This window comes from Trichechus manatus, unplaced genomic scaffold (genome assembly GCF_000243295.1).
Source record: "Trichechus manatus latirostris isolate Lorelei unplaced genomic scaffold, TriManLat1.0 scaffold00216, whole genome shotgun sequence".
Lineage (NCBI taxonomy): Eukaryota > Metazoa > Chordata > Mammalia > Sirenia > Trichechidae > Trichechus > Trichechus manatus.
Window position 1 is genome coordinate 2,453,625 of NW_004444152.1, and position 27,955 is coordinate 2,481,579.

The window sequence follows — 27,955 nt, forward strand, 5'->3', positions numbered from 1 at the left end:
AAGGGAGTAGCTTCCAAGCCACGTGGTACTGCCCGGCTAGAATGGGGTCCCAAGCCGAGAAAAGAAAAAGAAAACAAACAAGCAAATCAAAATAGAACAAATCAGAGCAAACAAACAAACAAAAGCCCCACGGGTCCAACCAGCGTTGTGGCACGGGCCGGGAAGCATTTTCACAGTCAAGCGGTGTTTTGCAGCTTTTCAAGAAGAAGCAAAGATGGCGCACGGAGCCAGGTATTTGAGAGAAAGGAGGGGGAGGTGGTGAGAGGTAGGGAAGAAATCTAAAGAAGCAGAAAAAATGAACACCAGCAGCCAACAAAAGCCACTCAGGGAGCCAGCCAGTGCGGGTGGGTGGAATCCAAGCAACACTGGGGTGAACATGGTGCTTCCTGGCCAAAAGACTGGCTGCAGGAAGCAGACGAGGCTAAGCAGGGGTGAAGAAGGGTGGGGTGTGGGAAAGCCTATATCACTGGTTACCGGTTGTTCTGTCTCCTGCTAGAGGCTCCGTGAAGCTGCTTTCTCGTACCCTCTGTTCGCTGATCTCCGATAGGAGTCTAAGATGACGGATCCGTGCTATGGTAGCTGACAGGGGACCTCTGCATGTATCTCTCCTTGCTCTCTGTTCTTGGTCAGTTTCTTATTCCATTTGGTGCTTGGCTGAGTTCTTTATCTCTTCATTTGATGCTCAAGGTTTCAGGATTGATGCGTGACTCTGTTTAACTTAGTTTTTCTGATATTTGCTGCAGAGGGACAGTGTGGTGCTTCTTAGTACAGCACCATGTTGCCCAGAAGTTCATGAGTTCATTTTTTGAAAAAGAAATATGCAGATGGAAGATGTGTATTTTTGGAGAGAAAAAGCATCTGGTTAACTTCAAGTAATATTTAAGGTGGAATTTTTCTTATCTGACTTTACAGTATTTTTAATTCGTTTGAACTTATACATAAGTATTATAATTACTAAATAGAATCCAGATATTTTAGCCAAAAAAATATGAAGGTTAAAAAATAAAAGTTAGCACTATAACATCATTCCTCACCTACAGAATTCTCTTGCATGTTGTTGCATTAAATCATAGGTTTTTGGGTTGAAGAATGACCCTAACGCCAATGTCTTCAGCAGTTATGTTTGCTTGGAGATGTTGGATAATGTATTGATTTCTCTGACATCTGGTGTTTTCTCCTCCAAAGTGGTGAAGATGGTTTTCTTATGAGGCCCTTTGGTCCTCTTAAATAGTGGTTGTTTTTCCTGGCAAACTAGTGGTATCGAAGTCAGTTGGTACCTTCCTTGCTCTTCAAGGCCCACTCCCCTACCGTTCTAGCCTCATACTATCAAATTATACTAACCATTATTGTTGTCTTCCGTCCAGTCGATTTTCCACTGGTAGCGACCCCATGTGACAGAGTGTAACAATCTCATAGGGTTTCCTAGGTTGTGACCTTTATGAGAGCAGATAGCAGATTTTTCTCGGCAGAGCCCAACGGCTAGGTGAGTTTGAAGCGATAATTTTGGGGTTAGCAGCTGAGTGTTTGACCATTGCACCCTCAGGGCTCCTTATACTAATCGTTACCTTTCTCCTTTCAGTCATCTACTGATCCCCTACAACCCGCTCTCCCCTTCATCCCCGGGCTTCCATTCGGGCAGGCTGGTGTGCGGAATTCTGGGAAATGTAGTCCAGAAGCTGGGTGGCGTTACGGACACTTCCGCTCCAGTAGTGAGAGGTTCCTGCCATGTTTTTTTCCGTGATGGGTATTTCGTTCTGTGTCTCGAGACCATTCCAAACTCTCTGGACCTGCTTTTGAGACCCGCAACGACCAGCACATCGATTTAGTGAAAAGAAGTCACGGCCAAAACGGAGGTTTGAAAAGCTTGGGCGGTGGTTTGCGATTCTCACGCGGAGACTTTTCCATTTGGGGCGATTCGCGCGTCCCCGGGTTGGGGACGGGCTCGGGTCGTCCTTCGCCTTACTTGAGGGTCTCCCGGGCTCTCAGCTCCCCAGTCCGCTTTCCTCCGTTTACGCACGCCCTGCCAGTACCTCTCGGTACAGCATTGGGCGTGTTACTTCATCTCTCTGTGTCTCAGGTGCGCTTTTGTAAAAAGGGATATTAGTTTTCTGAAGAGGCGTGGAGGCGCAATCTTAAACGCTCGGCTGCTAACCGAAAGCCAGGCCGTTCAAACCCACCAGCCGCTCCTCGGGAGAAAAGACCTGATGATCTATCTGCTGTCTTCAAGATTACAGCCTAGAAAACCGTATGGGCAATTGTACTCTGGCCTGTAGGGATGCTATGAATCGGAATTGACTCGAAGGCAAACAAATACTTTCGTAACAGAATTGTTTGAGAGTTAAAAGAGATAGTATAAATAAAAGTCTTAAAACAATTCCTGCCCCGTGATGAGTGTCGATATCGTTGTTACCCATAAAAAACCCGTTGCCGAGGAAGAGTTGCTTCCGACTCAAGGCGACCTTATGGTTGTTAGTACTAGTATTTAATTTCCTGAGAAGCCCTCCTCTAGGGTCCCTGTTAATAATTAGGAAACTTAAGCCCAGATGAACACAGTGATTTAAGTCTTCCTTCGCAAGCTTGTCTGTAATAAGACATACATAGGTTAGCCAAAACCTCGTTTAAAGTTTATGCAAAGAATTTAAGTTCACCAAAAAGTAAATTAACCTTTGCCCTTGTTTCCTGAGAGGACAATTCTAGGCCTTTGAAATTTCCTGAGCAATTGAGGTGCTTTATTATTTTAAAACTTCCAGGCTATGCTTGAGGAATTGTGCAAATTAATGGGGGGCTGGCCAGGCCAGAGACCGCTTAGTAACTTGATACCATCTGTTCTCAGAAAGGGGGCATGGTTCAAACAATTGGGTTAAGATAAGCCAAAGATATTTTCTATTGTATTTCCTCCTCTTCTCCTTAAAAACCTCATTGTAAAAACTGTAATCAGTGATAAAACCCAAACCAAACTCATTGTTACTGAGTCACTTCCGACTCTTAGTGACCCTACAGGGTTTCCGGTTTTCATAATCAATGACAGTGAATTGTAAGTGTTTTGGTTGCTGTATTGTCGAATGTTTTTATGTGTATATCTTGACCAGTTTTAAAAAAGAACTTGATTGTGACCTGACCCACTTTCGATCCTCCTGTTTTTCCTAAACAGAGGAGTCTTCCTGTGTGCATACTGATTAACTGCTGGAATGAACCGTGTATGTTTTCATTTCTTTGTTCTTTATTTTTTTTTTAAACACTTTGAATTAAGGATGCAGTCAGAGCTTCAACTGCAGTGACTCCCTTGTCTCTGAGGTGGGCAGGAAGTGGGATCTTCCTGGATTCCCTCTGACCTATTCCCTTAGGAAGGAGGGGGTTGCTTCCAGCTGTTCAGAGTGAGGAGAACGAACTGTGGTGTGTAGGGGACAGTGATGCAGTCATTGTAATTCACAGCCTCCTTTCTTTCACCAGCCCCCACTCCTCCAACAGGACTGCACGGAGGTGGAGGCAGTGGCTGCTTGGCTACTGGTAGGAGAGCCCCAGGTGAGGAGGACTTGGCGTTCTTCCACAGAGATTTTCACGTGTGTTGTAGAGTGTGTGAAATGCGCTCTAGCATGGGTTAAGATTTAGTTGCTAAGTTCTAGTCTAAGGGTTTTATATAAATTAGTGCTGTCAAAGAAAAATATTAATAACAGACATCCTTCTTTGATTTTAAGTTTTTTTATCCACCAAACCAAACATTCACTATAAAGATATTCCTGACCAAATTCCATTCCACCAGTGGCTTTTCTTTTACCCAAAGTTGTTCTTCTCTTTCCTGTTCCCAAGCCAGGCTTAATAAGTTTGAATTTCAAAAGGCATGGCTTGAGGTGGGTGGAAGGCCTGAGACCACCTGGTGACCTGATACCCTTTGCTCTCTGTAAAAGGGGAGGCCAGGGTTCAGTCAGTTATGTTGAGATTGGTCAGTGGTCGGTGTTCTAGTCTTTTCTCTCCTCTTCTCTTTATAAGCCTCATTGTAACTGACTTACTTGGAGCCGTTTGCTTTTTCTGGAATCAAAATGGTCTCCCTGTGCGTATAGAATAACTGCTCAGAATAAACCTTATGTTTCAGTTTCTCTGAGTTTTGATTATTTTTAACACTACGTGATTCCACACCATGGCTCTGTGAAGTGGCACTGCTTTTTTCTATTTTAAAGATGTCATTTACCCACAGTCACCCAACTAGTAGGAGGCAGTACGGTTGGAACCTCAGCAGGCTGAGACCAGAGCCTGAGTTCATTATCGCTGGGATATATTGTCCATGAGCATCAGAGAACTGGCTGGAATCAAATTGATGGTACCTTCAAAGCAAGACTAACGGTTTGTAATATTTCGATGCTGTGGATTCTGTTAAGGCTTGCTTTATGGCCTAATATGTGGTCTTTTCTGGAGAATGTTCCGTGTGCGTTGGAAAAGAAAGTATACTTGGCTGCTTTTGGGTGCAGTGTTCGGTATATGTCCAACAGATCAGTTTGGTTGATTGTAGCATTTAGATCTTCCCGTGTCTTTGTTGAGCTGCTTTCTGGATGTTCTGTCCTTCACCGAAAATGGTGTGTTGAAGTTTCCTACTATTATTGTGGAGCTGTCTCTCTTTCCTCAATGCTGTTACGGTTTGTTTTATGTATTTTGAAGCCCTGTCATTGGGTGCGTAAATATTTATTATCGTTATGTCCTCCTGGTGTATTGACCCTTTAATCATTATATAGTGTCCTTCCTTATGCTTTGTGGTGGATTTTACTTTAAAGTCTATTTTGTCAGAGATTAATATTGCCACTCCTGCTCTAAAGCAAGACAGATGGGCTTGAACTTTCCTATAAACTTTTAAGAATCCTTCTCAACTATTTCATTTGATTCTAAAGAATGTTTTGTATTATTATTTTTTTTTTTTAGAGAGGCTTTCTTGCTGTTTATTTAAAGGTCCCTGACAGGTTTGCTTTTTCTTCTTCACGTCCTACTCTGCGGCCTCCTTGACCCTTTTTGGGTGGATCCCAAAGAGCTGAGCCTTGGCATGGGCCATTTGGAGACTGCCAAACATTGTGAGATCCTTATCTTCTTGCGTGATGACCCGGAACATCTCCTTTTTGTAGACATTCTGTGTGGGCATCTCTGGCCCGGTCAGGAGCGGGCAATTTGAGTTCCTCAGTAGAGCCGTCTCCCTACTTGGGGGGACTGATGGCTTCCGGGGGAAGAGAATAAGCTTAGGGAGATACTCTTTCAGCTGCGGTGCTTTGGCCTGCAGGTACTCCGTGGACTTGTTCAGCCTACACGAATCCAAAGAGATCCTGATGGTCCAGGCTGCCTTCTTGTGGATGCCGGCCTCCTTCAGCTATTCCAAGCTGAAGCCCCAGGCAGCTCTGACTTTGGTGTGATACTCTGCTGTGTGGCACTGCATTATGGATGGGTAGGTCAGGATGCAGGGAGCAGGGCGGTACTAGGGGGGCTTTTGCTTATCCGGCCTTTAGTCTGCGAATCTTCCGCGCTGGCTGGTTGAACCGTGTGGCCATGTGCCACTGGCCATCCTTCTGGAAGTGGTGCTTCAGGATCATGCCATTTTGGCTAGGCGCCACGACTTCTGAGATCCTCCCTAAAGTGGAGTGGACTGATGAAAAAGCTGTTTTGTATTCTTTTTGAGCCATTTGATTGTGGACAATTCAGAAAATATAGAAATAAACAGAGAAAAATTTTTTTTTAGTTACCTATGACTCCAGAATATAAAGATAACAACTGTAAAGCTTGAGATGCATTCCTTTATAGTGGTTGTGTGTGGATATTTGTGTATTCTTTTATATATAAACGTTAAACAAAATTGATATACTTTCTATCACGTTTTTCCCCTTATGCTTTTTTCCTTTTTTTTTAAGACGTATCACCTTATATAGACTTTAAAGTATAAACAATTATCCAGGGAAGTTCTGAGTCTTCTGCAGCCTGAGGGCCTGTTGCCGAGAGACTATGCCTAGGACATAGCAATAATGTCCCAGTTTTTTAATGAGGTAACTGATGCCCATCAAGGTTTGACTATGTAGTGGTCAGAATTGAGGCAGTATTGAAGGGTGGTATCAAACATACTGAGAATGTGGGCGTTTTGAGGCAGGGGTCCTTCCAGACCATCTACCACAGGCTAATTCTGGCTTTTTGCCAGGCTGGTCCATCCACTGTTCTGATTATTTCTTAGGCACTTGTGGTTATGCTGCATAGGTAGAAGAAGGGCACCACAGTGGCCTTACTCTGTGTTTCCTGTGAGCGCCTGTTGATTTTTTATTGTTGTTGTTGATTTGTGACTTAGGGGACCCCATGTGTTACAGAGGAGAACCGTTCCATAGGATTTTCTGGGCTGCAGTCTTTTTTTTATCCTCTTATTTTTCATAACTGTGGAAATTTCCTAACACCCCCAAGAAAAACTGCATTAATAAACTACTATATATTATCATCATTGTCCATATTATCATTACTATTGGAATTACTAAGAGTACTTCTTGATTTTTTTAACCCGTTTATTTTTAATAGCTTTTTTTTTAATGGTACTTTAGATGAAGGTTTACAGAGCAAACTAGCTTCTCATTAAACAATTAGTGCGCATATTGTTTTGTGACATTGGTTGCCAACCCCATGACATGACAACATTCGCGCCTTCTTGACTTTGTGTTCCCTTTTACCAGCTTTCCTGTCCTCTGCTGCCTTCTCGTCCTTGCCCCTGGGCTGATGTGCCCATTTAGTATCGTTTTGTATTATGGACGTGTCTGATCTTTGGCTGAAGGGTGAACCTCAGGAGTGACTTCATTACTGACCTAAAAGGGTGTCTGGTGTCCATACTCTCAGGGTTTCTCTAGTCTCTGTCAGACAAATAAGTCTGGTCTGTTTTTTTTTTTTTTGCCAGGTAGAATTTTGTTCTACATCATTTTTCTCCAGCTCTGTCCAGGACCCTCTGTTGTGATTCCTATCATAGCAGTCGGTTATGGTAGTGGGGCACCATCTAGTTATGCTGGAGTCAGTCTGTTGGAGATGGTGGTTCTTGTGGTCCATTAGTCCTCTGGACTAATCTTTCCTGTGTGTTTTTGGTTTTCTTCATTCTCCCTTGGTCCAGACGGGGTGAGACCAGTGGATTATCTTAGATGACTGCTGACAAGCTTTTTAAGACCCCACAGCTACTCATCAAAGTAGAATGTAGAACATATTCGTTATAAACTATGTTATGCCAGTTGAGCTAGATGTTCCCCAAGACCAAGGTCCCCACAGCCCTTAGCCTAGTAATTCAGTCCCTAAGGGAGTTTGGATGTGTCTATGGAGCTTCTCTGACCTTGCCTTGGACAACATGTGCTGGCTTCCCCAGTATTGTGTACTGTCTTAGCCTTTACCGAAGTTACCACTCATCTATTGTCTATTTAGTGTTTTTCCCTCCCCACCTCTCCCCTCCCTCGCAACCTTCAGACATTGTTTCTTTGTGCGTATAAACTTCTTCATGAGTTTTTATAGTAGTGGTCTCATGCAATATTTGTCCTTTTGTGATTGACTTATTTCACTCAGCATAATGCCCTGCAGATTCATCCATGTTGTGAGATACTTTGTAGATTCATCATTGTTCTTTATCTTTGTGTAGTATTCCATTGTGTGTATGTACTATAGTTTGTTTATCCATTCATCTGTTGATGGGCACTTAGGTTGTTTCCATCTTTTTGCTATTGTGAACAATGCTGCAACGAACATAGGTGTGCATCTGTCTATTCCTGTGACAGCTCTTATTTCTCTAGGATATATTCCTAGGAGTGGGATTGTTGGATCATATGGTATTTCTGTTTCTAGCTTTTTAAGAAAGCGCCATATCGTTTTCCAAAATGGCTGTACCTTTTTGCATTCCCACCAGCAGTGCTTAAGAGTTCCAGTCTCCCCGCAGCCTCTCCAACATTTGTTATTTTCTGTTTTTTTTGATTCGTGCCAGTACTGTTGGGGTGAGATGGTATCTCATTGTGGTTTTGATTTGCATTTCTCTAATGGCTAGTGATCACAAGCATTTCCTCATGTGTGGTTAGCTGCTTGAATGTCTTTTTTGGTGAAGTGTCTGTTCATATCCTTTCCCTATTTTTTTATTGGTATTTGTCTTTTTGTTGTAGAGGTGTGTTGGATTTTCCTGTAGATTTTAGAGATTAGACCTTTGTTGGATTTGTTATAGCCAAAAAAATTTTCCTAGTCTGTAGGTTCTCTTTTTACTCTTCTGGCGATGTCTTTTGATGAGCATAAGTGTTTAATTTTTAGAAGATTCCAGTTATCTGGCTTATCTTCTGGAGTTTGTGTGTTGTTACTTGTGGTTTATATCCTAATGCCATGTGTTAGGGCCTTAAGCGTTGACCCTGTTTTTCCTTCGGTGATCTTTATAATTTTTCGTTTTATATTTAGGTCTTTGATCCATTTTGAATTAGTTTTTGTGTATAGTGTGAGGCATGGGTCCTGTATCATTTTTTTGCAGATGGACATCCATTTTTTGCCAGCACCATTTATTAAAAAGACTGTTTTTTCCCCATTTGATGGACTTTGGGCCCTTGTCAAAGATCAGGTGACTATAGGTGGATGGATTTACATCTGGGTCCTCAGTTCTGTTCCATTGGTCAATGTATCTGTTGTACGAGTACCAGGCTTTTTTGACTACTGTAGCTGTATAGTAGATTCCGAGGTCAGGTAGTGCTTGTCCTCCTACTTTATTCTTCTTCAATAGTGCTTTAGTTATCTGGGGCCGCTTCTTGTTCCATATAAAGTTAATGTTTAGTTTTTCCATTTCTTTAAAGAATGCAGTTGATACATGGATCAGGATCGCATTATATTTGTAGATTGCTTTGGGTAGAATTGACATTTTCACAATGTTGAGTCTACCTATCCATGAACACGTGTGTTTTTCCATTTATGTAGTTCTGTTTTCGTTCTTGCAGTAGTGTTTTGTAGTTTTCTTTGTAAAGGTCTTTTACATCCCTGGTTAGATTTATTCCTAAGTATTTTATTTTTTTAGAGGCTATTATAAATGGTATTGTTTTCCTGATTTCCTTTTCGTAGTTCTCTTTATTGGTGTGTCAGAATCCAACTATTTTTTGTATGTTTATTTTGTATCCTGCCACTCTGCTGAATCTTTCTATTAGTTCCAGTAGTTTTGTTGTGGAGTCTTTTGGATTTTCTATGTGTTCTGTCATATCATCCGCAAATAGGGACGGTTTTCCTTCTTTGTTACCAACTTGAATGAATGACCTTTGTTTCTTTTTCTTGCCTTATTGCTCTAGCTAGGACTTTCAGCCCAATATTAAATAGGAGTGGTGATAAAGGGCATCCTTGTCTTTTTCCTATTCTCAAGAGGAATGTTTTCAGTCTCTCTCCATTAAGAATGATGTTGGCTGTTGGTTTTATATAGATGCCTTTTATTATATTGGGGAAATTCCATTCTATGCCTATTTAATTGAGAGTTTTTATCAGGATTCGGTGTTGGACTTCCTGATTACTTTAATGTTCTGATTTTATATAATTTTAAACCTTTGGGAAAGTTGCAAAAAAGAGTATAAGGACCTCTCATATACTCTATACCCAGATTCACCAGTTGTTTAAACTTCTTTGCTTTCTTGATGACCATCAGCCAAGTAGCATCAGGTATATTCCTGGAATCCAAGATAGGTTGTTTTATCTTACGGCAGCAAGGAAGCCCACACATAGCAGGGAATGGTGGGATCCCTTTGTAAGAGGCAGTTAATGGGGCTGGTTATAGGGTTTTAGCATAATCTAGTCTTGGTAACTGCCTTAGAGTTGGTCCCAATTCATAGTGACCCCTGCACATCGAAATGACACACTGCCTGGTCCTGTGCCATTCCCTTGATTTGTTCTGGATCTGACAGTGTTCTGTAGTGATCTACAGGTTTTCATTGGCAATTTTCAGAAGCAGATCACCAGGCCTTTCCATTTAGTCATTCTTAGTCTGGAAGGTCCACTGAAACCTGTTCAGCATCATAGGGTGGTAGCTACGTATGAGGTGCATTTCCTGGAAATCAAACCCGGGTTTCCTGCATGGAAGCAAGTGTTCAACTGTTAAACCACCAATTTATCGTACCATAACATACTAGATGTTTTTAAATGTTATGATAGATAAAAATAGTTAATAGTGTTATCGCTTAGATAATAGTAGGTGACATATTAGATAACATACTGTTACCTAATCCACAGTCCACATTTAAATTTATTCTCTTATCCCAAAATAAGTCTTTCATAAAGGTTATCCTCCCAGTTCAGGGTGTAATTTATACATTACCTTTAGTTGTCATGTTTTTGTACTCTCCTTTCATCTAGAATGATTCTTCAGTTTTTCTTTGTCATTTTTGTTCTTGTTTTGGAAAAGTATGGATAAGTATTTTAGAGAAAGGCCTTCCTTTGGCGATTATCTGGTGTTTTTCATGTTTCAGTTGAGATGATGCCTTATTGGCAGCAATATCACAAAAGGGATGAGGTGTCATGTCAAGAGGCCAGTGATGTGGGGTTTTCCCAATATTGGTGGTCTCAGCATTGTTCACTTGGCTTAAGGTGATGTCTGTCAGAATTCTCTACTGAAAAGTTACTAGTTTATCTTTTGTAGATTATAAATTTTGAGGAGATACATTTATTATTAGGCATTCTACTGTAAAGACCAGCATCTTCTCCCCTAATTATAATTCATTGAAATATAAATTTTACATCATTGTGACTCAGAACCCACTCTGGTTTTCAGTTTTGGGCTTTTGTGATTAATGCCACCATCAACATACACATGCAAGTCTTTAAATGGACAAGTCTTTAAGTGGACATATGTTTTCAGTCTCCTGGATAGATACCTAGGCAGGGAATTGCTAGGTTGAGTGGTAGTTTTGTATTTTACTTTTTGAGAAACTGCCAAACTTTTCCAAAGTGGCTTCATCAAACTATTTTTTTCCAGAATCTTGTGTTTTTTAATAAAAACTAATTTTTTTTTTCTCTACACATGTTGATCTATTTTATTATTTCATGTTCCATTAGTTTTATCAAAGAAATGCATAACCTTAGTAGAAAACTTTCAGGGATACTATAAGATTTGCCAGCATTAGTGTTGCACCTCTTTTATGTAGATTAAAGGTTCTTTTTAGGACCTTTCTGCTTAACGCTGTAAAGTCACCAGTTTTCACACCTTTTAGAAAATAATTGCCTATGCCAGTTTATATATTGTTATTAAAAACAATATTACAGAACACAGACAAGCTGTTTTAATGGACTTTGCAGAGGACACATGGGACCTTTACCCAGCAGCAATCACATCAGAAGTCCACACATCTGACCATGTTCCTTTACTAGAAATTAAAACTGTAAGGATAATTGGCTACTACAGAATATCGTGTGATTTTCTGTACCTGCAAAGAAATAAGAACCGTGATAGACTTCTAAGAGCTTCCCACCTTGCAACAGTCCTGTTGGTGGGGACTCTTTTACTTCTTGTTTTACAAATGACAGAACTGAGGCAAGGGGTTGTTATTAATTTGCCCAAGATGGCACAGCTATGGAGAATATGGAGAAGCGGTAGCAGGATTTTAACCCACGTGTATGTATTGACCCCAGAGCTGACTCTTACTCAGTATATTACATTGTTTCAAATGCTGTCCTACCAGAATCACAGTTTCTACCTTGGGGCCCACAAGGCAACTGGTGAGGGGCCCACTGTGTGTAGCTGTGCAGAGTGTTCACTGAACCTGGACTGAAAGGGATCAAGGGTGTCTGGTGTCTACATCATGGTTTGCACATCAGGCTGCGTGCAGCTGCAGTCACCCAGACGTAGGGGCCTCTTGGCTAATTCACAATAAGAGTCCATGAAGGTGAGTGACCTCCTTGGCCGCCTTTTCATGTCTTCCATCTCCTTCCCTAGTTCGGCGTTCCCAGGACTCTGCGTATCTCAGGACTCTGTACATCACCAGAAGTAGGAAGAAAAATGAGCAGGTTCATGGTGAGTGGGGCTTACCTTTTCACTGTTAAAATTCTTTTCACTGCACAGATTGGACACACATGGTTTTCTCATTCTTGTAAAACCTCAAAGAGAACAATAGACATTTGTGTGCCTTTTGTTTGCCAGGTACTTGCTTTATATGTTTTTGGCTTGCCTTCTGTTTGTTTTTAGTTTTTCTATTATTTTATCTTTTTTTTTTCCCTCAAAAATGAGAATAAAAGAAGGAACAGGAATGAGCAGTTCTCACACTTTAGTACTGCCTTACTCACTAATTAGGTGTTTTTATTTTCTCATGTTCTTTTCTACATGTACTTTAATAAATTATTTGTATTCATTATATCTAATTTATCTTGTCTATTTTTCATTTACTTTTTGAAACAATTTTTTTTTTTTTTTAGGTTAGTTACATCATTTTCCAATTGAATTGTCCCATGTATATTTATTTATTTTTCCTTGTTTATATCCAAATGCTGGAAGGGACTTACAGACTGTTTTCTTTCAAACCTCTCCTTTTCTTTTTTTTTTTATTTTTCTTTTAGTGTACTTTAGGTGGAGGTTTACAGAGCAAATTAGTTTCTCATTAAACAATTAATACACATATTGTTTTGTGATATTGATTGCCAACCCCACGCCATGTCAACACTTTCCCCTTCTACAACTGGGGTTCATCATTACCAGCTTTCCTGTTCCCTCCTGCCTTCTCCTCCTTGCCCCTGGGCTGGTGTGCCCATTTAGTCTTGTTTTGTTGTAAGGGCCTGTCTAAGTGTGGTCTTTTTTTTTTTTTTTAGTGAGTTAGAATTTTCTTCTGCATTTTTCTCCAACTCTCTCCAGGACCCTCTATTGTGATATGTGCCAGAGCAGATGTTGGTAGTAGCTGGGTACCATTTAGTTGTGCTGGACTCAGTCTGGTGGAGGCTGTGGTACTTGTGGTCCATTAGTCCTTTGGACTAATTTTTCCCTTGTGTCTTTGATTGTCTTCATTCTCTCTTGGTCCAGACAGGGTGAGACCAGTGGAATATCTTAGATGGCTGCTCAGAAATTTTTAAGACCCCAGACGCTACTCACCAAAGTAGAATGTAGAACATATTCTTTATAAACTATGTTATGCCAGTTGAGCTAGTTGTTTCCCGAGACCAGCCCTCAGCCCAGTAGTTTGGTCTCTCAGAGAATTTGGATATGTCTACATGGAGTTTCCATGACCTTGCCTTGGTCAAGTTGTGCTGGCTTCCTCAGTATTGTGTACTGTCTTTCCCTTCACCAAAGTTAACACTTGTCTACTGTCTAGTTAGTAATTTCCTCTCCCTGCTCCTGCCCTCCCTAGTAAGCATCAAAGATTATTTTTTCGGTGTATAAACCTTTTCTTGAGTTTTTATAGTAGTGGTCTCATACTATATTTGTCCTTTTGTGATTGACTTATTTCACTCAGCATAATGCCCTCTAGATTCATCTGTGTTGTCAGATGTTTCACAGATCCATCATTTTTATTGTCATGTAGTATTCCATTGTGTACATGTACCATAATTTATCTGTTCATATTTTGATGGGCACTTAGGTTGTTTCCATCTTCTTGCTTTTGTGAATAATTCTGCACTGAACGTAGATGTGCACACGTCTGTTCGTGTGATGGCTGTTATTTCTCTAGGACATATTCCTAGGAGTAGGATTGCTGGATGATGTGGTATTTCTATTATTAGCTTTTTAAGGAAGCGCCACATCACAGAATACCTCACAGAACTCAAGAAATACTATACTTACCAAAAAAACACCCAAACCTGTTGCCGTCGAGTCAATTCCGACTCATAGCGACCCTATAGGACAGAGTAGAATTGCCTCATATAGTTTCCAAGGAGCGGCTGGTGGATTTGAGCTGCCGACCTTTTGGTTAGCAGCCGTAGCTCTTACCTACTGCGACACCTGTGCTCTGTACAAACTATAATGGTTCTATTATAGCAAGAAGTTCTAAATCAAACTCAGTCAAAGGCAGAAAGACATAGGGTAAAGTTAGGAATTGTCCCAGTCAGGAAGGTTCCCTTGTTCTCAAGGACGGTTCACACACCTGACATGTCAGTGTGTACCAATACAAAGAATATTGTCAACTAGGGACTGTCACTTGTGTTTGGTGTCCATAATGTTGTTGGGATTTCATTACATAGGCATGATTGACTGAGTTGCACTGGTGTCATGTGAGTCAAAGCTCCAAATATCTGATCACATGATGGTCTTTCTGATGTGGTCAGCCCCTATCCTGAGTCATCTTGTTAGCATAAACTACCAGGTGTGGTCCCTGGGGGGGATGGCATCAGGAATAACAATACACTCCAATAACTGAGGAAGTTCCTAGGGTTTAGAGGCCACCTCCTAGGAACCAGGGACAAAGGCCAACCAAATCCTTGGTTTCACACCTGAATTTCACAACTTGAATACTATGCATCCACAAAATGGGTTGAAATAGATAACAATTATGATACTAATAATTCTAATAGTAACAGCTATTCTTTATTAAGCGTTTATTCTGGGCCACATACTGTTATAAGTCACATTGTGTGTGTTTGTGTGTGTACATATATGTGTATGTGTTTCCTTCTCTCCCCTTGAAAGAAACTTGTACAAACCATTGAACCATCATATAACGGGGAAACTAAGATATGTAGGGTCACTTGTCCAAGGTCACCTGGCTAGGAAGGGACAGATTATTGGAATATGCACTCAGGCATGGTACCTATAACTCAGTGCATTGAATATTGGAATTCGTGGATGTGGTGTGTGCCTTGAGAGTTAAGAGGACGTACTACCTACCTGTCCAATACAGGATACCAAAACCATATTCATTTCTCAAACATTAAAGTGCTACCAGCGTCAGTGTGTGGTAGGAGAATGATGGGTGGTATCAAATTGTATTATAAATAAGTTGATCATCTTTTCTGATGCAGTTGGCAGTATGCATCAAAAAGTAAACCATGTGTGTCTCAGCATGCAACATTTTGAGTTTTAAGGGTTTGCTGTGAGGATACCAAGTGAAAATACAAGGTCTCTCATTCATTGCCCCCACTGTAGGTGAAGCTAAGGAAAATCAGTGTATGACACTGGCAAGACAGAAGGAGAAGGACGGTGAAATCTACACGATGACTCTTGTTCCCTCAAATCTGGAACAACTTCCCCTCATTCTGCCAACCTTTTCAAGTGGACAGTAGTTCTTAGACTGGGTATACTTGTGCTTGATGTTGTAGGAATCAGTGACATTCAAGGACGTGGCTGTGGTCTTCACTGAGGAGGAGCTGGGGCTGCTAGACCCTGCCCAGAAGAAGCTGTACCAAGATGTGATGGTTGAGACCTTCAGGAACCTGGTATCAGTGGGTGAGGACAGCCTCTCTCTGGAGGGTCTTTATCTTTTCATATCTGCAAGATTTTGAATAGTCCTGGAACGGTCACCTGAGTTAGGGGAACTGACTTTCCTACCAACAATTTTTTATGAAATAAAACGCAGTAGAAAATATCAGCATTCATTAGGAAGGAAGGAGCACATTGTAGCACAAACTCTGGCCAATTGCATGTGTGGTGTGAGAGCCATTAGGAGGAGACTTAATGGAAGCAGACATTGGTTTAGAAGTAGGTCAACCTATGTTTTAGTAATACATATTTACACGTGTGTGTCTGGGTCTTTTAATAAATGGCATTTCTTCAAATACCTTATTTTAGAAAAAATGTTGGAAAAACACTCCTTTTGATTACTTCGTGAGAATGCAATAGGAACGCAAATGTCCAGTAAATTGTCAGAGTAGTGTGTTGATTTCAAAAAGGTGACTTTTAGTGTACACAGGTCTCCAACCTTTAAACATAATATATGGCACTTCCAGCTGAAACCAGATTGCGCCACTTGGACCCTGTAAAAAGTGTGTGGAGGCACTATCTGAACACTGTCTGACCACCTCTAATTTCAGAAGGGGGAGGGAGAATCAAGATCAACATTCCCAAGGCTGATTCCTGTGAGTTGGGGGTCAGACATCCCTCTTCTCTCTGCCATCGTTACCAATTCTGACACCAACCATCCCTCCCATGGCACTCTCTACTTCTCTGCTGGGTTCAATAATTCATTGCAGTGGCCTCACAGACCATACTCATAAATATGGTGATTATTAGGGAAGTAACAGGTTACAGTTCAGGCTCAGGAACACTCAAAGATACAGTTCTTCCATCAGGACAGCCTCTTTCCAGCTATACTCACAGGCATGATTGTTTTGCCCTAGGCCTCTGCCCAAAGACACTCAGCTTTCTTGCTCTGTGGGCCAGGAAACCCATTACGCAGTCTTTCCTGCTGCTGGCTGTCTACTGCTGGGTCTCTGCTGCTGCATCTCAAGCTCTCTTTCTCTGTCTCTTGGTTCTAGGAGCTTCCCAGCACAGGCTTCTCAGGTCCAAAGGACATGCTAGTTCCTGGCTGTTTTTCCTTGTTGGTAATAGTATCTTCTCTCTCCTGCCTCTAGCATAGCTCATTTCAAACCCAGCAGGATGGAAAAACTGACCAATCCCTTTGGTGGGCCACAATTACCCTATCACACAGTCATACCCAGTCAATTGGGAAGGGAGTCACAAGACCATGGCTAGAAAGGCCATATTAAGTAATTCATTATATCACACACCCTTTTTCTCCTAAATTCTGTTTGCCTTGTAGCCATTGAAGTGATCTATGGGAAATGTAAGTCAAATTAAGTCATTCTTCTACTCAAAACACTTGGTGGTCTTAAGTTTCTTAGAGTGGCTCCTAGAGTCCTTTTTTTATTGTAATCTTCAGGCACTACTTGCTCTCTGAATTCGCTGTCTTATCTTTTTCTCTTGCTCAGTGTGTACCTGCCATTTGTCCTCCTTGTTTCTCAGATATACCATAGATGGTATATTAGCCTCTTATTGATGCAAACTTGGTGGCGTAAAATCAAGATGTCAGCTGGGCTGCCGCCTTTTCTTGAGAATGTTGGGAAAATCCATTTCCTTGCCTTTTTAAGCTCCTAGAAGCTGCCAAGTTCTTTGCCTTGTGGCCCTAGCCCTTCAATTGCAAAGCCAGCAACATTGCATCACTCTGACTATTCTGTGGTCGCATTTTCCTCTGACTCTCTTGCCTCGCTCTTCCACTTTTAAGGACCCATTTGAATACAGTGAGCCCACCAGATATTGTAAGATAATCTTCCTATTTTAAGGTTAGCTGATTAGCAACTTAAATTCCATCTGCCACCTTAATTTCCATTTGCCATGTAACCTAACATATTCTCAGTTTTGGAAATCTTTGTGGGACCGTTGTTCTTCGTATTGTTGCTTTTGGTTCAGACCCCTTTACTTGCTCTGTCTGTGTCTGGAGTTCTTCACCTAAAATCTTCCTGACCCCTTTTCTTAGTTCATTCACATGTCTGCTCTGGTTTATTTTATTTCTTTTTTTCATTGTGTATTAGGTGAAAGTTTACAGAGCAAAGTAGATTCCCATTCAATAGTTTACATGTGGAGTTTATAGTAAAGGCTTATTTGATAGTTTATATGTAAAGCCTTGGCTTCATTGCCCACAGTGTGTCTGCGTTTTCCCCATTTCCACCCTGGCTTCCCTGTTTCCTTTTGTCCTGATTTTACCCCTTTCTGCCTTGTCATCTTTGCTTTGGGGCAAATATTGCCCTTTTGATCTTCTATAATTGATTATTCTAAGAAGCATGTTACTCTCGGGTATTATTGTTTATTTTATGGGCTTGTGTATTGTTTAGATGGAAGGTGGTCTCCGGGCTTGGCTTCAGTTTCAGGTTAGAAGGGTGTCTTAGGGCCATAGTCTCGAGGGTTCTTCTAGTCTCTGTCAGAACAGTAACTCTGATCTTTTTTTTAAATTTGATTATTTGTTCTGTGTCTTCCTCCCTTTCTGTCCAGGACCCTCTAATGTGATCCCAGTCAGAGAGGTTGGCAGTGGTAGCTGGGCACCATGTAGTTCTGGTCTCTAGGTCGTGTAGGCTGTGGTTCATGTAGTCCATTAGTCCTTTGGACTGTTTGCTCCCTTGAGTCTTTGGTTTTCTTCACTCTCCTTTTTTTCAGACGGGAACAGACTAATAGTGGTATCTTAGATGTCCGCTCACAAGCTTTTAAGGCCTCAGACGCTACTTACCATAGTAGGGTGCAGAACATTGTGTTTATGAACTGTGTTGTGCCAACTGATGCAGGTGTCCCTCAAGTCTGTGGTCCTTTGTCTTTGAGCCCAGGAACTTCATCCTGTGAGGTATTTGATTATGTCTAAGAGGTTTCCCTGACTGTGCCCCTTGTGTGCTGTATTGTCTATATTAATACATGAAGAACACCTACAGTCGTGTATATAGAAATATCTATCACCAGATATGTATCTGCCATGGGTGTGCGCCCAGCCTCAGACTCCTTACTCACTGTCTCTCTGCCTGGAATACTCTTTCACCTGAAATCTTTCTGACCCCCTTCCTTACTTCATTCAGATGTCTGCTCTGTTTTAATATCAGGAGAGAAGACTTGTCTTTCCACACTGTAAAAATGGCGTGGCAGGGACATCTGATATCCTCTAATTCCACAAGGAGGAAGGAGAATCAAGATCAGTAGGCTTAGGCTGATTTCTATGAGGCAGAGGTCAGACCTGGCTCCATCCTCCAAACTTTTTACAATTCTGACACCAACCATCCCTCTCACCAAATATTCTATTTCTCTGCTGAGTTTGGTAATTCATTTTAGTGATGACATAGAACTCATAGACAATACTCATGGTTATGGGATTTATTAGGAAAGTGACAGATTACAATTCAGGTTGCGGAATACTCAGCATACAATTCTTGGACCAAGACATCCTTTTCTTAGCTGTCTGGCCCCTCTGGCGTCTTCCCTGCTTGGGCAGGTGTTTCATAGCTCTTTTAGCTCAGCTGATGAGTGCCCCGAAGCACGCCAACCCCTCAGTAAGCCTCAGCCCAAAGGCTGTCAGTTCTAGCTCTGTGGGTTGGCAAAACTCCACCTGGTGCCCAGAGGCACCCTACTCCACCAGTAAGCCATCTGCCTGCAGGCACTCAGCTTTCTTGCTCTGTGGGCCTGGAAGCCCACCGCAGCATCTCTTGGTGGTCTCTTGCTGGTCTCCTGATTCTGCGTCTGCTGTTTCTCTGCTGCCACTTTTTGCCATCTTTGGTGTTACAGCTCTCTTGTGCAGTCTCCGGTTCTAGATGCTTCTTCAGTACAGGGATCCTGGCACCAAAGGATGTGCTCCATTCCTGGCTCTTCTTTTTTGGTGATGGTGAGGTCTCCCTTCCCTCCTTTGGAATGGCTCATTTTAAGCCTAGCAGGATGACAAAACTGACCAATCCCCTAGTTAGGGTTCCATACACCTTATTTGCATGGTCCCACGTTCACAATTGTGCCTTGAACCTTATTTACATTATTAGCAAGCTTTCCAAACCCCTTGATGGGCCACAAGACCTCATTTACATAGATCCATCCAGTCTTTTGGTAGGAGATAGAAGACTATGGCTAGAAAGACCATGGTAAGTAATTTGCTGCACCACACACACTATTTAGAATACCATCCACTCTTTACTCTCCTTACCTTGGCCTATTTTGTCACATCTGTTTTTGTTAATCTGCTTAATACCTGTCACGCCTACTCTAATGTTACCTCCAAGAGTGAAAGATTTTTTTCCATTTGGGTTATTTCTGACTCCTCAGGGCCTAGAATTGTCCTCATATGTGACAGATATCTGTACATATTTGCTGATTTGAGGCATTAAGTTAATGTACAGAGGGACCTCTCTCTGTCTTCCTGATTCATGGAGATAGCTAACAGGTGATGCACAAACCAAAGTGAATGAGGCTGTGGCAGAACAATTTGTCTGCTGATGAACGCCTGGCTAAGTTCTGCCTTCTTAGATGCCATTGTGGGGAGTGGGTGTGTGTTTGTGTGTGTGTTTGCACTTGACACACATCCTAGGAAAGCACTTAAGCATTGTGGTTGTGACTGTGCTGAGTAAGAAGCTTTCCCTGTGGCTTTCTTAGAGACTTCCATAGGGGAGCATATTCATTTGTGGAACAAAATACTACGTTTTTGTATGAAAATTCTGATGTCTACTTCTGAGACGGGCCCTTCAAAAGTAACAACAAAAAAAATCTCTTTCAAAAAAAAAAAAAAAAATCTCTTTCTTGAGGTGTTAGAGAATAACCAGGCAAGCTTAATTTCCCTTGAAAGATTTGACAGCTGTGGCCCATTCATTCTTGCACAGTCCACATCCACATCATTACCCCTGGGTTTCCCGTTTCTTGTGCCGGAGGGGGTCGATTTAGACAAGAGGAACATGAGTCACACAGCTGAGGGTTGCCTATAGTTCTGACCATTTCAACATTCCATTTGAATGTTTTGCTTAGTTAAGGACTTACTGACTTCTGTTCAACGTTTTTGAGCATAAGCCCTAGTCAGAAAGGTGTCTTTTAGTGCAAACATTTCATATTTGTGTAGATTTATATGTGAAATCACAAAGCATTTCCTGTAATGATGATATAATAATGATGTTACTATTATTATATTTTATTTGGGATTATGCTCTGATATTTTCTGTTCTTTATTTTTTTAATGCTTAGTACAAGCTTTTAAATTTATTTCACAACTCACTAATGGGCAACAGCCTTCAATTTGAAAACCTGTTGTGAGTGGTTGGTTTGTCTCCATCCACAGATTTTCAATACTTTTTTCAAACAGCCCAAAGTCTCAAAAGCAACCTGCGCATAGGCCCTCGCACTTCCTTTTCACTGAAGTGATTTTTGCTGTCTTTGATTTTCACCTCAGCAGCATCACTCTTGGTGGACCCTGTCTCTGCAGCAGCCTTCAGTTTCCTAAAAAACTTCTGTTTCCTTCCTCTTTCCTGTTTTACAGAGCTTGCTTGGAAACACTTTTATGTTTCTATAGTTGACTTAAATGTTCACAAAAACATCAAACAGGGATTTATTCATTCACCATGCACTTGTGGAGCACTCACTATGTGGCATGCACTGTTTTTTTAGATAGTGGTTATAAAGCCGGAAATAGTGTAAATGCTTGTCCTTATTGATATTGCATTGTAGTCAGAAAGACAGAATAAGCAAAAATGACCTAGATAGTATATCGTATGGTAATAAGTATTGTGTAGAATATAGAGTCAAGGGGGGTGGAAGTTGCCAGAGGTAAAGTTGCCATGGACAGGGTTTATTATTTTACCTTGAACTCATTGATGGACTGAGAGTTGAGCACAGACCTCATTGAAGTACGAAACCATCCATGGAAGTATCTTATCTCAGTAGAGTTCCAGGCCCAGTGTAACTCTATAGGTCTGGCTTTCAGAAAATTTCATTTTACTGTGACTTGTTCTTTTTTCCTCCCCAGCTTTGTCTCTGTTGTTGATGGTTAGCTTGCACTGGTTCATCTTTTTTCCCTGGAGATTATGAAGGTCTAAATTACTGTGAAGTTTCCAAACAGTGTATGTCATCACTTCCACGTTTTTCCTCCTTTATCCTTATGAAGAAATCTTTTCAGCAGGAGCTAAAGGAGCCGTCTCTGCCTATATGCTGCATTTTAGTCAGTAAGGGATTGTGTGCTTTTTTCCCAAATTTGCAAGTCATTCCATTTGAGGGCCTCTCAGATCTTTAGGCATTGGAGTAATTTTCCAATAAAATAAATCAGGATAGAGTTCTACACAAACTGACTGTCTACAACAATGAAGGAGGCAGCTTTTAATCGGCTATTCCTACAGGGAGAAAAGTGACATTCTTCTCTGTCAGACTTTCTTTCAAAAACCCATAGCCATCAAGTTGATTCTGACTCATAGCGACCCTGTGTAACAGTAGAACTGCTCTGTAGGATTTCCAAGGCTGTCAGTCTTTATGGAAGCAGGCTGCCATATCTTCCTCCTGCAGAGCAGCTGGTGAATTCAAACCACCACCTTTTCAGTTACAAACTGAGTGGTTAACAACTCTGTCACCAGGGCTCCTCCATTAAATGAAAACTTTACTGAGAAAATCATCTGAATGTATGCAAACTTTTGATTGTATTACTGCTTTTTCCTTAAAGTTCTTATGTATTCATTTCTTTAAATTTTAATGTAGTGAAAATATACACAATGAAACATATACCTTGTTGATTCCTTTTTATTGTCAGCATGATTTTTCTAACTACATTATTTACTATCCAGGATTTTACACTAACTGAAATTTAATACAAGTAGCAACAGGTTAACAATTCGTATAACGTTCCCAATTTTTCAGTTAAGGCTTTTATTGCTAAATTGTAGCTCACATAGTTGGCCTGGTGTTGTCTAATGGGTGTTTTTAATGCTTAGTGGTTTGAAGGCCAGCGCATCCACTCTTGATTTGATGGCACGTAAACAATAGAACATGATATGCAGTGGAAAAGATCAACTGAACCTTCTCTGGGTTCCGTAATGTCTCATCTCCTGTCTAAGTGCATAGTCTTAAAAGCTGTCAACAAATCTTTCACCTGTCTATTTATCTCTGAATACTCTGTCCTTACAGGGGGCAAGAACCCAAGGCAGGTGGAGTTGGCTCCACAAGCAGAACCACATGAGGAGCTTTCCAGTTTGCATATCTGGCAACAAATTGCAAGTGACTTAACCAGGTGTCAAGAATCTGTGAGCAATAGGTCTCAGTTCTACAAACAAGGTGATTCACCCTCTCCTGTTGCAGGAGGACTGTCTGTTATTCACACAGGAGAGAAAACTTTCCAGTATAATGAGTGTACAGAAACCTTCAGTGATGTTCCCAGCTTTGATCTTCATCAGCAATTACACTCAGAAGAGAAGTCTCTCACATGTAGTGAGTGTGGAAAAAGCTTCCGTTATATCTCACGTCTTCGTAATCATCAGAGAGTTCATATGGGAAAGAACCGCTATAAGAGTGATGTATGTGGTAAGGAAGTTAATCAGAGCTCGCATCTCCAAAGTCATCTGAATGTCCACACTGTAGAGAAACTACACAAATATGAGGAATGTGGGAAGCGTTTCAAGCATAGAGCAACACTTAAAGTTCATTGCAAAGGCCACACAGGAGTGAAACTTTATAATTGTGAGGAATATGGGAGGGATTTTATGTATCCTTCACATTTTCAGGAACATGAGAGAATCCACGTTGGCAAACGGTCATTCAAATGTGATACATGTGGTCAGAACTTTCAGTGTAGAGCAGCACTTAATACTCATTGCGTGGTCCACAAGGGAGAAAAACCTTACAAATGTGAAGAGTGTGGGAAGGGCTTCAGTCGTAGAGCAGGTTTTCAGATTCATTATAGAATCCACACAAGAGAGAAACCCTATAATTGTGAGGAGTGTGGGAAGGGTTTTAGCACCACTTCACAACTTCTGGCCCATCAGAGGGTCCACAATGGAGAAGAGCCATTCAGATCTGAAGAGTGTGGAAAGTACCTCAGTCATAGATCAAATCTTCAACTTCATCATAGAATCCACACAGGAGAGAAACCCTATAATTGTGAGGAATACGGGAAACGTGTCAGGCAGGCTACGTATCTTTTGACCCATCAGAGGGTCTACAGTAGAGAAAAACGGTTCAAATGTGAAGAGTGTGGAAAAGGCTTCAGTACTAGATTAAATCTCCAAGTTCATTGTAGAATGCACACAGGAGAGAAACCCTATAAATGTGAGGTGTGTGGGAAGGCCTTCAGACATGTTTCACAATTTTTGCCCCATCAGAGAGTCCACAGTGGAGAAAAACCCTTCAAATGTGAAGAGTGTGAGAAGAGCTTCCGTCAGAAGTCGCACCTTAAAGCCCATCGAAGAGTCCATAGTGAAGAAAAGCCATACAAATGCGAAGAGTGTGGGAGGGGTTTCAAGTGGAACGGTAATCTTAACATACATCTGAGGGTCCACACAGGAGAGAAACCATATAAGTGTGGGGAGTGCGGAAAGTACTTCAGTCAGTCCTCGAGTCTTCATTACCATGAGCGTATCCACACTGGAGAGAAACCGTACAAATGTGATGTATGTAGTAAAGTCTTTAGTCAATCTTCACAACTACAGTCTCACCAGAGAATTCACACTGGGGAGAAACCATACAAATGTGAAGAGTGTGGGAAGGGCTTCAGTCGTAGAGCAGATTTTCACATTCATTATAGAATCCACACAGGAGAGAAACCCTATAATTGTGAGGAGTGTGGAAAGGCTTTCAGGACCTTTTCACTATTTCTGTCCCATCATAGAGTCCACAGTGGAGAAAAACCATTCAAATGTGAAGAGTGTGGGAAGTACTTCAGAAGTCGATCACATGTTCAACATCATCGTAGAATCCACACAGGAGAGAAACCATATAATTGTGAGGAGTGTGGGAAGTGCTTCAGGCAGGTTGTGCATCTTTTGAAGCATCACAGTGTCCACAGTAGAGAAAAACCATTCAAATGTGAAGAGTGTGGGAAGTGTCTCAGTCATAGAGAACATCTTCAACTACATCGTAGAATCCACACAGGAGAGAAACCCTATAATTGTAAGGAGTGCGGGAAGCATTTTAGGTACCCTTCACAACGTCTAGCCCATCAGAGTGTCCACAGTGGAGAAAAACCATTCAAATGTGAAGAATGTGGGAAGTACTTAAGTAGTAAATCAAATCTTGAACGTCATCGTAGAATCCACGAAGGAGAGAAACGCTATTAATTGTGAGGAGTATGGGAAGTGCTTCAGGCAGGCTGCGCATCTTTTGAACCATCACAGTGTCCACAGTAGAGAAAAACTTTTCATATGCAAAGAGTGTGGGAAGGGCTTCAGTAGTAGACTAAATCTCCTAGTTCATTATAAAGTCCACACAGGAGAGAAACCCTATAAATGGGCGGTGTATGGGAAGGCCTTCAGAAATGCTTCACAAGTTTTGTCCCATCAAAGAGTCCACAGTTGAGAAAAACCTCTCAAATGTGAAAAGTATGGGAAGTACTTCAGTCAGTCCTCAAGTCTTCAACATTATGAACGTGTACACACTGTAACAACACTGTACAAATGTGATGTATGTGGTAAAGTGTTCAGTCGATCTTCAAAACTAAAACTCACCAGAGAATTCACACTGGGGAGAAATCTTAGTAGTGTGAGATTTGTGGTAAGAGTTTCATTTGGAGATCAGATTCTTTAAATAACAAAATCCATGCTGGTGATCAATTTTCTAAATGCGATAAAAGTGGCAAGAACAACAAAGAATCCTCACAGGAATGAATTCTACAAAATGAATATTTTAAAAAACTTATGTACAGCCTGAATTTCTGTAATCCTTAGGTCATAGAAGAGAAAACATTTGTTTAAATAAAGTCTGACTTTCAGCAAAGCACACATCAAAGAACCTTCATGAGTGGTGCAATCGCGGCTTCAGTCAGAACTAAGAAATTTATGAGATATCACTCAACAGATAGGCTTTGAGAAGAATAAGAGTTTGATGTGGTGGTAAGAAGAGTATAATGTGCATACCCTAATTAATATCCACTAGAATGTATGCTCCATGTTTGTAGAAACTGCTGCGGAGTTTGTAAGTATGCTTAATGCTTATTTGTTAAATGAATCAAAAAGAGACAATGTACAGTATTTGAAAATTTTATCCAGAAAGGATACCTGTAAAAGTGAATATTCAAGGGAACAAACATCTCATAGGGCTATAGCTTTCATAGATTCCTGTGATGAATCTGAGGAAAGTAAATTGAAAACTTTTTGGAAAGGATTTACCATTCTAGATGCTGTTAAAAACCTTCGTGATTCATGGGAGGAGGTCAAAATATCAGCATTAAGAGGAGGTCGGGAGAAGTTGATACCAGCCCTCATGGATGACTTTGATGGGTTCGAGACCTCAACGGAGGAAGCAACTGCAGATGGGCTGCTAATAGCAAGAGAACTAGAATTAGAAGTGAACCCTGATGATGTGACTGAATTGCTGCAGTCTCATGATCAAATTTAATGGATGAGGATCTGCTTCATATCAATTAGCAAAGAAAGTGGTTTCTTGAGATGGAATCTACTTCTGGTGAAGATGCTGTTAACATTGTTGAAATGACAACAAAGGATTTAGAATATTACATAAACTTAGTTGGTAAAGCAGCAGCAAGGTTTTAGAGGATTGCTTCCAATTTTGAAAGAAATTCTCATTTGGGTAAAATGGTATCAAATAGCATTACATACTACAGAGAAATCTTTTGTGAAAGGAAGAGTCAATCAATGTGGCAAACTTCATTGTTGTCTTATTTTAAGAAATTGCCAAAGTCACCCTAACCTTCAGTGACCACAACCCTGATCAGTTTGCAGCCACAAACATTGAGGCAAGACCCTCCACCAGCAAAGATTATGACTCAACGAAGTTCACGATGTTGGTTAGTATTTTTTAGCAATAAAGTGTTTTTTCATTGAAGTATATACTTCTTTTTTTTTTAGAGATAATGCTCTTGCACACTTAATAGACTGCAGTATAGCGTAAACATAACTTTTATGTGCACTGGGAAACCAAAAGATTCCGGTGACTCACTTTATTATGATATTCACTTTATTGCCGTGGTCTGGAACTGAACCTGCAGTATCTCAAAGATATCCCTGTATGTAGGAGAGTCTGCATATTGGGTTGGAAAGTCATTCCTCCAAAAAGTCAAAATCCCTTTGAAAGAACTAAAAAGATAGGGTAACCTTAACTCGGAGCAGTGTGCTTTTTGTTTTATAATATATGTTAGATTAAAACATCGAATCTGAAGTTGGGCTAATAACCTATGGGGATTTTGCAGTGTAACATTCATGGCTTATTTAAAGAAAACATTGAAGTTAATGATGGCATTGGGTACAAGACTAGAATTCAGTACAGAGTGTTAATGGATCTGAGTTTTCATGCCCAGGTTGTGGATGAGGATGACAGATCCAACATTCAGTTAAATTACTGGCACTAGCTACTGATTGGGCTAATTTAACAAACGCATTCCTTTATGTGTCAGAAGAAATTTCTCTAAATAGAAGTGTAAAACTTAAATGGACCTTCATATTGAATAAAACTAAGCAAGAAAACCATAAGTATAAAGTTCATAACATAAGAATAGCTGCACTTACAAAGTAGAGTTTACGAAATTCAGTAAGATAAATGAGGGTGGTAGTCTTGTTCTTTGATGTTGGGATCAGCTGTCTACCTCAAATGTCATCTACTTTTGGCAACTAGGGCATTTTAAAGTGATTTTTAGTTCTCTGAAAGGCTGACTAGTCCCAAGAGGTGTTTCAGCCTTTTTAGGTGTTACAAAGAGATCCAAGGTTTAATTCCTAGTTGGGCAGCACATGGATTGGTGAGGAGAGCTAGTTATGGCCCTTTCCATTGAGGTTCTAATGAGTCCTTTAACTGATGTTTTTTAATGCATGTATTCTCCTGGGGTGATGTTAAACAGATTTTTGGATTTTGATTTCTATTTATCAAATACTTCTTTAACTAGTGAAAATTATCCTATAAAGCATTAGATTAAGGATTGGTAATATCTTCATAAGTGACGTTGAACAAGGTTAGAGTCAGCATAAGTAACATACGAGAAATAATGGGTCTTCTGGTAGTAATTTCTGAAATAGCTGATTCTTATATTAAAAAAAGAAAGGGAAATAAAAAATGATTTCTTAGATTTAGAAAATGGAACATTATATATCAGTGATATTCTCATGTAAACTTTATAGCAATTTTTTTAGTTAGTCCTATGTAGTTGATTTTGATTCCATGTAATTCTGGATTATTAGCAGTTTGAAAACTCCATCAGTTTCTATGTAAGAGTTCTAGAAATCTCGATGTAGTCTAATAGTATTCACATTTTAAATGTTATACTCCTTCTTAAAGCCTTGCTGTACTAATTAAAATAAACAATCCATCCTGTTTAGTGTACTTTAAAAAAATTTTTTCCCATACAGAAATTTATACATATATTGTTATGTGACTCTAATCGCTCTCCCCATACTGTGACGGCACACTCCTCCTTTCCACCCCTGA

At 40.7% G+C, this 27,955-nt stretch overlaps 1 protein-coding gene and 1 pseudogene across 3 annotated transcripts; one reads left to right on the top strand and one right to left on the bottom strand.

Moving 5' to 3' along the window:
• The first annotated feature begins 1,718 nt into the window (after positions 1-1,718).
• On the top strand, positions 1,719-27,919 carry LOC111822834 (zinc finger protein 234-like). Of its 3 annotated transcripts, none has more exons than XM_023742719.1 (4): positions 1,719-1,853; positions 11,906-11,983; positions 15,211-15,337; positions 22,499-27,919. In XM_023742719.1, the coding sequence occupies exons 2-4, from the start codon at positions 11,969-11,971 to the stop codon at positions 24,640-24,642; spliced, it is 2,286 nt and encodes a 761-aa protein (XP_023598487.1). In that variant the 5' UTR covers positions 1,719-1,853; positions 11,906-11,968; the 3' UTR covers positions 24,643-27,919. The 3 variants fall into 3 exon arrangements, with proteins under 3 accessions (XP_023598487.1, XP_023598489.1, XP_023598488.1); XM_023742721.1 differs by having other exon boundaries at positions 1,726-1,853; positions 15,038-15,337; XM_023742720.1 differs by lacking the exon at positions 1,719-1,853 and adding an exon at positions 3,542-4,338.
• Positions 4,808-6,546, bottom strand: LOC111822837 (60S ribosomal protein L13 pseudogene; annotated as a pseudogene).
• Positions 27,920-27,955: the final 36 nt, after the last annotated feature.